At 36.1% G+C, this 12,739-nt stretch overlaps 2 protein-coding genes across 2 annotated transcripts; one reads left to right on the top strand and one right to left on the bottom strand.

Moving 5' to 3' along the window:
• The first annotated feature begins 2,980 nt into the window (after positions 1-2,980).
• LOC108471262 (uncharacterized) lies at positions 2,981-5,181 on the top strand. The gene has a single exon (XM_017772897.2). The coding sequence runs from the start codon at positions 3,250-3,252 to the stop codon at positions 4,927-4,929; it is 1,680 nt and encodes a 559-aa protein (XP_017628386.1). The 5' UTR covers positions 2,981-3,249; the 3' UTR covers positions 4,930-5,181.
• Positions 5,182-5,326: 145 nt separating this feature from the next.
• On the bottom strand, positions 5,327-7,283 carry LOC108474053 (threonine synthase, chloroplastic-like). Its single transcript, XM_017775939.2, has one exon. It carries the CDS (start codon positions 7,156-7,158, stop codon positions 5,602-5,604), a length of 1,557 nt encoding a protein of 518 aa, XP_017631428.1. The 5' UTR covers positions 7,159-7,283; the 3' UTR covers positions 5,327-5,601.
• Between the last annotated feature and the right edge of the window lie 5,456 nt (positions 7,284-12,739).

Genomic DNA, 12,739 nt, shown 5'->3' with positions numbered 1-12,739 from the left:
CAAAATAGTAGCAAAATAGAGAGAAAACAACAAGAAAATAACATTCAAAAATAAAAAAATACAGTTTTTTTGTCCTTTAGTGAATTCAGGCCAGGCCGGGCTCGGGCTAGAAATCCCTTACCCGAGGCCCGACCTATTTTTTAAACAGACCTTATTTTTTGTCCAAGCCCATTTTTCGGGCCTATATTTTTACCCAAATACTCTCACATTTTAGGCAGGCCTTCGGCCCGGGCCGGATAGTCCGACCCATAGATCTATCACATGCATTTATTGTCGTCACTTGCTCGTTCTAGTCAGAGTTAACATGTGTCTTTGACATGTTAATTTTTCAAAAGATAGTTTTATTGTTTTTGAAAATCTGGAATTTGGCTTGGGCGGAAATAAAACTGTTCTTGCATTTTTTACTGTTTTACCCTTCTGTTTTTAGTATAAATAGAAGGTTGATTTTCTTATTTTTTTCACACCGAAAGAAAATACAATATTCTCTGAAAATTTTTTTTTTCTCTTCTTTATCGATTTTCTTAAATACTATACCGATTTATCATATTGTGATTTCCTTGAGAAGATAAATATCAATCGAGTTCTATCTTTTTTATTTGAGTGCATGAATATTAAAACACTGTTAACCTTAAAAGGAACACTTGGACTACACAAACATTCTGAATTTAAGCTATCTCTATTCTATTAATTCTGACACATACATTATCTAAAATATAGAAACTTGATTTGTCCCTACGTCAATATGTGGACTAAAAATATTCAACTAAGCTATTCAAGTGTATTTCGTGTATGTATATAGAAATATTTAAATTTAAATAATAAATTGAGTTAAATAAAATAAATTGTGTAATTTAATTGAAAATCCATTCTTTGAATTGATCCACTCTAAAACAACAATACTAATAATAATAAACTGTGTCGCAACTAGCATTCATTTAGGTTTTGGTATAAGAAATAGACCAATAACTTTTGGCAGCAAATTGCAAAAATTCAAGCCAATTTGCCAAGGAAAGTACAACGGAATATCATTTCCCAGAAACATTCAAAACTTTTTAGCAAGAATTGCACATAAATCCAATGCCCGCCCATCATTTATGCCTTAAGAAATCCCAACCCCAAACAAAACATGCATGCTGCCATAACTTTGAAGCTGTAATTTCTTGCAGAAAAAGCAACAAACAGCCGTCTAAATTACATACATGTCAAAGGAAAAAAAATAATACTACTTTTGTAAAATTTGGAAAATTATATATTTATATTGTGTTTCTATATTATATCATGTTTTAGTTATTTCTAAAATGTTTCATTTTTATATAAATTTTGATGTATTATTAATTGTTATAATAAGTTGGACAAAATGTTAAGGTGGTTTGTTGTATCAGTTCACACTATAAGTGATGCAAAAAGACATTAAATATTTTGGATAATGTTTGAGTAGAGTGATAATTAATGGATGATCTCGGAAGATAGTATATTTATAGAAAAATAAAAGAGTTTTTGAGTGGGTATCTCGTAAAATGATTATCTCTTTAATAGAGTTTAACTTAGATTTAGATTAATATATGACCTAAATGTATCTCAATGTGACCATTTTTGAAATTAATATGCTTGGAAAATTAGAAAAATTAATGAAATTAAATCTGATGTAATGACGTTATGGTGAACCTTTTTATAGCATTACTATTTTTTTTAATTGAAGCCTCTCATGATCAATCCTCTTTTTCTCTCATCTTCTCCTGTAAGCTTCCCACCCTTGCTCATGTTGTTAGTGTCTAATATTTGGCTGATGGCTCATGCGTTGTAGTCGGAGTGTATCCAGCTATATTTTCTACCCCAATTTCTGTGCATATGGTTTTACCTATTTTGGTTGGCCACTTACCAAGCGTTGGAGGATTGTGTTGCTCATCTGTGGCCTTTCTACTTGCGAGATAAAAGAAACAAACACAGAAAGGCAAGTAAAAAGACTTGACCCAAAAGAGAAAAAATAGAGAACGCGCTTTTGTTTCGATTGATACAAGCGGCTGGCTGCTTTCCTTGCTGTTTGTCCATTGTCTTTTTCCTTGCAAAATGCTTATGCTAACACGTCACTCCAAATTCTCATTTATTAATTAATTTCCTTTTAGTAAACCTTAGTTGTCATACGCGGATTTTATGACTTTTCACTCTATTTCACATTTTCACTTTTTTCCCACTAAATTTAAAACATGAAAATTACATAGGAGTAGTAACCTTGGACCATTTTTTTATTTATTTAATTGATAGTGGGTTGCATCTCTAGACTCTAAACTAAAATCATTTTGCTACATGCAAGTATAAATTTGTTGCATTAACTATATTTAAGACAATGAGAATATGTATATATATATACAAAATTTCGCTATTAATTTATAAAATATTAATTAATAAAATATCTTTTAAAAAATATAAATCAAATCAAAATTGTAAACTTCAAAAATTTTATTAAAAAACAAATGTGAGAAAATATAATAAAAGTATAACGGAGGTCTTTATATTAAGAGTTATGTTACATTTTATCTCATTTATTTAAAAAATCAAATTAATTTTATTTATTAAAATTTTATTTATTTTATTATTAAAATTATAATATAACGATAAAATAATTAAATAATTATATTTATTATGTTATGTGCATCTTATGCTAACATGCAATAACTAATTTTTAAAATTAAAATTAATCAATTTTAACAAAATAATCATTTTAGTGTATAGATCGATTTTCTTAATAAATAAGATAAAATATAATGTAACGATGGTTTTACCTAGTTACATATCTTTTGTTATTGCAAGGGGAATACACTTTATTCTTTGCTTTTGGGGTGTCATTCTTACAAGGACAGGACAGTGTTTCATGTGAAGGCATCATCTAGATATTGTAATAATATTTATTTTATTAATTTCTCTTCTTCTCCTTTAAAGTAATTTTTAATTTCAAAATATCCAACATTATTACATTAAAATAAGACTCTCTCATATTCCAATATAAAAATAATAAGACTTTCAATTTTTCAACATAAAATAAAAATAATAAAAATAATTAATTTACATGTCTTCTCTACTACACTTAATCATTGGTTTATATAAGCAAGAAAGCAAAGCATACTCGAAAAACAAAAGGCATTACCCAAAACCAAACCCAAAAGGCAAATCGAGCAAAGCAAGCAACAACAAAGCAAAAAGCTTAAAAGAGTTTAGCCAAAACTTCCCTTATCTCACATTTAAAAAAAAAAAATGGAGGAATTCGATGAAGACATGACCCCATTTTGGCTCCAAACCACCGACAGCCGCCGCCTCCGCCGCCGCCATCTCTTGTTCAATACCGGTATTGTTATTATCCTCTTATTAGCCGTCGCATTCGCTTTTATCTTCATCATCATCCCTTCCTTCTTGTCTTTCACTTCCAAAATATTCAAGCCACAACTCGTTAAAAAATCATGGGATTCCCTCAACCTAGTCCTCGTACTTTTCGCCATTATCTGTGCTTTTCTTAGCAAAAGCAACGGCGACAATGATGCCAATGAGACCCCAACTTCTTCTTACCAAGATTACAAGTTTTCTTCGACGCCAAGACATGTTGTTGACCATCATGTTCGAAGCTCAACTCCAGGTCAATGGAGTTACGATCACGCGTTGTCATCAGATCGGACGGCGTATAACTCGCTGCGGAGGATGAGAAGCAGCAGTTCATATCCAGATCTACGTCAGGAATCTACTTTGACAATGAACGGCGATGATCGGTGGAGGTTTTATGATGATACTGGGTTGTATAATTACCGGAGTAGGTCGAGGCGGGAGCATGATGAAGAACAAGTTTACTTAAATAACTTAAAGGATATAGCTGTTGATACTGTTCATCGTACGTCTCCGCAGCTAGTGTCAGTTCCACCACCTGTAGCAGCAGCAGCAGCATCGCCTCCAACGCCGCCTCAGTCGCCTCCACCGCAGCCTCCTAAGGCTGTTAGAAGGAAACCTAAGCGGCCTTATGAAGATGTTCGACATAGGGAGAGAAGTGAACGTAAGGAAGTCGCGTACAGTGACGTAACAAACAAGTATTCTCTTCCATCACCATCATCACCGCCGCCAACCAAGCCACCAGCTTCACCACCTCCACCTCCTCCACCGCCTCCACCTCCGCCAATATCTGGGTCGGAAAAGAGAATTAAGAAGAGTGAGAAAAAGAGAGGTGGAGTGACTAAAGAATTCTTAACTTCGTTAAGAAGAAAAAAGAAGAAGCAAAGGCAAAGAAGCGTGGAAAACCTTGATGAATTCTTCAACCTTGCAACACTTCCTTTATATCCACCCCCATCACCGCCGCCGCCGCCGCCGCCGCCTCCACCACTACCATCGTTCTATAACATCTTCTCTTCCAAGAAAAACAAAGCCAGAAAGCATCATTCAACCTCTCCACCTCCAACGCTGCCACCGTCAATGGAAGCGCGTGCATCAAAAAGAGAACCCAATAAACCACCTGTAACGACGATCCAGAAACCTCCTTTGCCAGTCAAGATACGAAACGTCAACAATGTCGAAGAGAACGTCGAAAGTGGTAACGAATCGCCGTTCAATACAATCCCTCCGCCGCCACCCCCTCCACCGTTTAAAATGCCGGCGTGGAAGTTCGAAGTACATGGTGATTTCGTCAGATTAAAAAGCATCAACAGTTCAAGGAGTGGGTCACCTGATTTGGATGATCCATTAAGCGGTGAATCGAGCCCTGCGGATGGAAATAAAACCGGTGGTGTCGACGGCGGAGAATCGATGGCAGGCCCATTGTTTTGTCCAAGCCCAGATGTGAATACCAAAGCTGATAATTTCATTGCAAGGTTCAGGGCTGGTTTGAAGCTGGAGAAGATAAACTCTGTCAAAGGGAGGTCTAATCTCGGCCTTGATCCAGGCCCAAGCACTGTGTAAGAAGCAGAACCCTATGACTCATTTAGTATTTTTTTTTTTCCTGAAAATTTGTTGATTTGAGTTATTCATTGTCACTCTTACATGCACAGAAGAAGTTAAATCACAGGATTCTTTTTCTTTTCTGTCATTTTTTCATTAAGTACGATTACAATGTATGTATTTATAGGTGATTTTTTGTTGTTTCATGTATTAGATATTATTGTAAATTTGGGATTTTTTTTGGTGTGAAATAAAAGGCAATCAATCATATAATGTCCTTTCTTTGTTTGGATTTTGGATGTCGTTTGAACTTTTTCTGAAGAACAATAATTGAGGAATCAACGGACTATGTTAATAGGCCAAGGAATAAAACAAATCAAAATGCCTAAACCAAGCAATATAAAGATTTAAAATGCCATTAAATTCAAATGGTAGAGATCCCTTCAAAATCGGTAAGCTTTGCTAAGATGTTATTGTTTTCTCTCCTCAAAGCTACAATCCTAACAAGAAGGCCCTAATGAAAACAAAAATACATTGAAATAACAACAACAATAAAGCCTAAACACAGCAATATAAAAGCACAACATGAGCAAGTCTAATCATGCTCATATTAATCGGCTTAATGAGCTTTACTTGATAAATACTTGTTCAAAACATCCATTACCGACCCGAAATTCGGGTTTGCCAATCAAGTTAATGAGATTTACTTAATAAATACTTCTTCAAAACATCCATTACCGACCCGAAATCTGCAGTGACTTGCACAGGAGGGTTTGCCAATCTGCAAGCCATGTCCTTGATATTCTTAGAGTGATAATCAATCTTACTCTGTGTAAATTTCAACCCATGGGCTGTACTCACCACCACTGTCCTATCAGTAGGACCAATAACCCCACTTCTCCTAAGCTTATTCAGTGCAGTCAATGCCACCCCTGTATGTGGGCAAGTAAACATCCCAGTGGAATCAGCTTGTGCCATGGCATCCATTAACTCTTCCTCTGTCGCTTCCTCAACAATCCCATTCGAATTCTTCAAGGCATATACTGCTCTATCAATGGAAACTGGATCACCAATCTGGATAGCAGAGGCAAATGTTGTTTTCGCTTTCACAGGCTGAAAGTCTTTCCAACCAGACTTGAAATACAAATACAACGGATTCGCATTCGCAGCTTGGGCGCAGACCAACCTAGGAATCTTATCAACAAGTCCCAACTCTTTGCACATTGAAAATCCTTTGTAAAAAGCATAAATATTTCCAAGATTTCCACCAGGAACAATGACCCAATCTGGAACTTCCCAATCAAATTGCTGTAAAATCTCAATAGCAGCCGTTTTTTGTCCTTCAAGCCGCAAACTATTCAGGGAGTTCGCCAAATAAATCGGCAATTCAGCCGTTACTTCTCTAATCAACTGCATACATCCATCGAAATCAGTATCGATACTCAAAACAAATGCACCATTTGCAATGGGTTGAACAAGCTGAGCCATGGAAATCCTATTAGCCGGTAAAAATACAAGAGAAGGAATCCCAGCAGCTGCACAATAAGCAGATAATGCTGCTGATGTATCCCCTGTAGAAGCACAGCCAACTCCAACTACTGGTTTATTCATTTTCCTCAACCTATTAACTTGACTAACTAAAACAGTCATGCCCAAATCTTTAAAGCTACCCGTATGGCTAATCCCACAATGTTTCACCCATAAATCATTCATTCCTAAGAAGTCTTTGCCATACCTTTCAGCCCAGAAGAGGTTAGAGTTACCTTCAAAAGCAGAGATGATATCATCATCGTCGATTTCAGGTAATACCCATTCTTTTTTCGACCAGACACCGGAACCGAACGGCCAAGTAGTCTTTCCGACACGTGAGTCGAAGAGGTTTCGCCAGTAAGCGCCGTCGAAGTGTTTGAGGGCGGACATGTCGTGCTGGACGTCGAGGAGGGAGCCAGATTGAGATCGGTAAACGATCTCGTCGAGAGAGTAGGATTCGTCGGAGGAGGAAGGATCGGTGATGGAGGTGAACGGAACGTATTTAGCGGAGAAGCGAGGGTGGTTGGTGGTAACGGTGGCGGCGTTGTGGAGACGAGCTTCTTCGCGGATGTTGTGATGGGGCTTGAGGGATGGGAGTTGAGGCTTCGTCGACGGTGGTGATGGAGAGGTTTTGGGGAGATCGGAAGTGGAGGCTTTGATGAAATGAAGCGTGGGTTTAGGCGCAATATGGGCGGAGGGCAAAAGCGAAAAAGCAGCCATCGGGGAGGAAATGGTTGGTGGGGAGTCTCGCGAGATCTAAGCGAGTGAGGGGCTTTTCACAACTCCGTCTTTTAAACAACGAAAAGTTGAGGTTTACGGCGGGGGTTTATCACATTTATTTATTTATTCATTTATTTTATTATTATATTATTATTAGATTATAAAGAACTCGCAATATGGTCAAAATAAATTTAAATAATTTTATAAAAAGTTGAAATAATAAAATATTTTTGATAAATTCATAAATTAGTTTGATCGCTTATCGGGTAACACCAAACTCAACAAAATACTTCAATATTAAAAATTTTATTTTGCATACCCTATTTAAAATATAGATATGCATTAAAAATAACTAAAATAAATAATAAAACATAAAATTTCCCAATATAAAATTGAAATATAAAAAATAATTTACACTATAAATAAAATAAAAATTTAAATATATAAATATATGAAATTAAAAATGTTGAGCCCAATTTATGCCCGGGCCCAATACACTTAAAACCCAAAATAATTAACTAAGTAAATTAAACCCAATACAAAACAAACCCTAACAGCCCAGAGCCCAGCAAAAGTAAAGAAAAATGAAATCCTAACAGCTAACACCTTCAGCCGCTGCAACCGTGGAAGTTCCCAAGCACCATACGTCGCTCATCCCTCCGAGTTGTGCGCTCCTCTACTAGGCCACATCAGATACGTGCTCGACTGAACCTACAAACAAGCAAGAAATGGTTGTAAAAAAGGCTATAAAAGTCTTCAAAAACATTGTAAAAGGGACTTTTTTTGCTTTTTTGGTGGCCTCTGATAAGTTCAATAGCTGAAATAATAGAGAAGAGAGATCCATAGTAAATCAAAAATCAAGTCTAAGTTTTGAAAGGTGATTTTTTCATTCTTCTTCCTGAAACTTTCTTTTGATTCATATTTTTTTCTCTTTTTTTTTTATAAACCGATTTTAAGTAAAAAGAAAGAAAGGGGCCTTCCTGGTCTTGATCCGTGAACCGACGGTGGGGTGGAGGTGCGTGGCACCGATGATCCTCCAGGGTGGCACAAGGCTAGGTTGGATTTCTAGCAAAAAAGATGAAGGAGCAGGGAAGAAGGAGCTTTCTGTTTCTTTCTTTTGAAAAAACAATAGAAAAATGAATTAAAAAAAGGGTTCTTTGTACAAGAAATGGCAGAATGCCATTTAATGGCCTTTAAATGGTAGGGGCCACACGTTTGACTCCAAAATGGGGAATTTTCGCGTTTAATCCTTTCCTTTTGCTCCTGCATTCAATCAGACCCTATTCAATTTTTTTATTCTTTTAAATTGCCCCTGGATCTTGCGCGTTGTTCCAATTTAGCCCGCACCTGGGCACTGCGATTTGGGGATTCGACACATTTGCGCTTTTGGTCCCGCGCATTTGCGTGTGTTTATGTTTTGGTCCTTAATGCATTTTTTTCATATTTATTAATTATCCCTTTGAGTCTGCTTTTCTTTCAATTGAATTTTATTTCGCTAATCCTAAGGTTTTAATTTAATTTATTTTATTTTTTTATATATTTTTGTTAAAAAAAAAACTTTTATAAATACTTTGAATTAGTTGGGCCGTATGTCAATTTGTTTTTGTTATTTTCTTTTCCTTCCTAACTATCTAATTATATATTGCTTTTAAAATTCCTTTTACATGATATTATTTCAAACTTTTCGTGTAATATTACATTTAAATAATTCTTATTTGTTATTATACGTATGTAATTTACGATAAAATCAGCTTTGTGTCAAATAGATTATTGCTTTCATATTATTCTATATAAATGTTCTCTTTATATTTACTATATATATTTTTTCCTCTTAAATTTATTATACGTTTTTCCTTTTTTTAGTTGATTCATGTACAATTGGGTTCTTTGGGATCCTATTTTGATTGTATATTTTGTTTGTTTTAAATACCTCTATTTTTTATATTATTTATGTTTAATCTTTTATGCATGTATATTTTTCTTTCCCTTTATTATTTTTTTTATTTTGCTACAATTCAAGCTTTCATTCAAATTATTTACTTTGTGATATTTATTTTAAAATTCATTTGTACATTACTATATGATATATCATTTCTTTTTTTTCCTTGTTTATTCTTTTAAATTCTTACATCTATTACCTATTTAAAATTTTCTTATAGTTTATATAGTTATATTTCCAAATTTTCTTTTTCCTATTATTTATTTTATTTTATTTTAAAAACCTTATTATATTTTATTTGTGTGATTTATTTGAGATTTCTTTTAAAATTGATTTCTTATTCATAAACCCTGGGATATAAATGGTGGTACTTTCATAATATATGATGTGCTGTTATTGCATGTATTCTAAGTTGTTCCTTTGCATGTCCCTATTTAGATTATTCATGAGATGTTATTGCTGCGTGTTTTATTCCTTATGTTACCAAGTTTTCTTAAATAAATACATTTAATTTATTTATTCCATTTCATTTGAAACTTTAAACAAGGCAATGTTCGGTATTTAAAGAATTCAAAGGATCGTGCCCTAACGTACTGGGTTTCGCTTTCTTTGTCTGCTTTAAATATTCGAATATCCTTTTAAAGCTAAAAACGCACGTTTTAAAGGCAATATCACATTTGAGGGTCAAAAATATTGTGTCCTAACGTACTGGATGTAATATTTTACCTTAAGGTGAGATGGTCTTTAATACACATTTGACCCACCTAAATGTTTTAAAAGCCAATAAAAAGAGGATCGCATTTTGAACTATGTCCAAATCTTTAATTTTCGACATTAAGACACTAAATAATTAATCAAGTACCAATTTTGGGTTTGTCGAGGATGCTAATCCTTCCTCGTACGTAACCGACTCCTGAGCCCATTTTCTCAAACTTAGCAGACCAAAAAGAATTATTGTTTTAATAGGCCCAAATGTTTTATTAAAACAATCGATTTTAAGGTGGCCCAATCTCACCTTGGAAAAGATTGGTGGCGACTCCCAATTTTCGTTTTCAAAAGTCGATTTCCTGTTTTCAAAAAAAGGGTTTCGACAGCATGGCGACTCCGCTGGGGAGTTTACTAGTCGAGTTGTAAATTGATTGTTTTCTATCTTATTGTCAAAATTGAAATTTGGTTTTAAATCTACGATCCTCTCATTGTATTTTCTGTGTTTTTGTCAGTTTTTATCATGTGGGTTTTACTTTATTTGTCGAGTCTTTTGATATATTCTTGCATCATTTTGCATGACCATTGTGGTCACGCCTTTTAAGTGGGAGTGAGAAACTATGCTTTCGTGAGGTTTTCACCTCCGCATGGGCTAGGGGATCGCTTCCGGAATACATCCATACTTATGTCTTCGTGAGGTTTTCACCTCCACACGGGCATAAGGAAATGTATTCCCCTGAACCGAACTTGATCTATATGAACCTATAATGGGCGAGGGCCAAGGAATCTGCTGGTTCAGGTACCTTTACACTAGAACTAAATCACATATAGTGAGCTGTAGGAACCCGCCTTAGGTAGAATTACACCTAGCCCTAGTGGTTTTCCGAATAGGCTTTGGCTAATTTATTGATTGCTTTGATTTATATTCTTATGCATGATTCTGACTTGTGCTTTTACTTCTTTCTTTAATAGTGTTTGCATATCATTTTCATCATAAAAGGAGGTGTCGATATACGGTTCGGTTACTAATAGAAAGTTTTGCCATGAAGAACGAATTCCTTGATAAAGTGAAAGACAACGCGTTTGTCCAAAGATGGTTGGAGAATGCACAGTTAGAGAAATGTGACAGTTTGACAAAGGAGTGCACGTCAGAGTTATGGGACTTTACTCGCATTAGTGTGGTTGAACGATCTTGGAGTTGAAAGAATTATGGAGTCACCGGGATGATGAGATGAAGCAGCTACTCTCTCTTGTAATTATGGTGATATTCCTTATCTCCTCGATGTTAAGGTAGATAGGTATTTGTTCCGCGCCATGGCTCAATTTTAGAATTCCGCCTACAGTTGTTTTACTTTCGGAAGGGTGGATCTAGCACCTACTGTCGAGGAATATACAGCCTTGCTCCGTTGTCCGAGGTTTCAAGTTGATAAGATTTATTCTAGAGCTGTCAATACCCAACCTTTGTAAAGAGGTTGATGAACATCACTGGGATGAGTGAACAGTGGGTTGAGGCTCGGGTCCAGCAGAAAGGCAGTGGAAAGTGCATCCATTGGGAAAATTTGAGAGATCTAATCCAGACTCACCCTGACATGAAGAAAAGAGTTGATGTCTTCGCCCTGAGCATTTATGGTTTGGTTATTTTCCCTAAAGCGTTAAGGCATGTAGATGAAGCAGTCGCCGATCTATTTGACCGATTAGGTAAAGGTGTCACTCCAGTTCCTGCAATCCTGGCGGAGACTTTCAGATCTTTGAGTGTATGTCGGAGGTCAGGGGAAGGCAGATTTATTGGGTGTGCACAACTCTTGTTAGTATAGTTTCATAGCCACTTTTGGAGGGTAGAAAAGGCCTCTTACCGACCTTTTTTCGGAGATTACTCACCTTTGAAGGAGATAGTGACCATATCGAGAAAAGATGACATAACAGAGGAAAAATAGATGCCGATACTTCAAAATCTCCAAGAGGAGGATATCGAATGGAAGGCCCCTTGGATGGTTTCTGATGAGATTCTCTATCGATGTGGGAGTTATGATTGGGTCCCTTTGTTGGGATTTGGGGAGCCGTTGGATACGCCCCTCTACTGGTATTGAGGCAATATAGATCAAGACAATTTATACCGATGACGCAGGGGCTAGCTCAGAGTGGGTTCTCATATGAGGAGAAAGACTCCAAGAAAAAGAGCCGTGAGATTTATAATGCCTGGAACCAAACTTGCCGGATAAAGGGAGTTGTTGTGAATCCAATGGTAACTCCTGAATATAACGAATGGTGGAGTAGAAGGGTTAACGATAATATCCCGAGGCCAAATTTAGAAGAAGCTCGACCGATAGAGGAATATCTGCGAGTGGTCCCCTCCGAATTGGAAATCATAAAGCAAGACTTCGAAAAGAAAACCTCGGAGTTAGAAAGGAAAATAGAGCAGTTAGAGGAGGAAAAAGTGTACTTAAAGCTAGATGTTGATGTTCAAAAATCCGAGGCTGAGAATTTGAGAAAAAGAAAGAGAGAAGTTGAGGAGGACCTAGACAGTCTAAAGACTGATTACAACCAGCTGCATAAGTCAATGAGAAATGCTGGTTTGGGTAAAACGTCTGAACAGTGGAGGTAAGAAATCCAAGAGGAAAAGGCTAGGGCCGATTGGTGGGAAAGAAAGTTCCACGATGCTCAGACTCGAGAAGTCACTTGTAAAAAAAGTTTGGACGATAGCCAGAATGAAAAACAGATGTTAAGAGCTCAGGTGGAGGAGTTAGAAAGCAGACTACAAAGAACATCTGTCGTAACTCAAGAATTGAATTAAGAGCTAGTCTAAGTAAGATCGAGAATTTGAAGGGGAAAGTAGAAGAACTTGAAGCTACACTTCAGAACTGTGAGAATCAAATTGAATTATTGGAAGCAAATAATGAGCAACTAGGGGAGTAACTTCACCGATCTCAGTATCAGGTT

This window comes from Gossypium arboreum, chromosome 10, assembly GCF_025698485.1.
Source record: "Gossypium arboreum isolate Shixiya-1 chromosome 10, ASM2569848v2, whole genome shotgun sequence".
Lineage (NCBI taxonomy): Eukaryota > Viridiplantae > Streptophyta > Magnoliopsida > Malvales > Malvaceae > Gossypium > Gossypium arboreum.
This window is presented reverse-complemented; position numbering and strand designations above follow the sequence as displayed.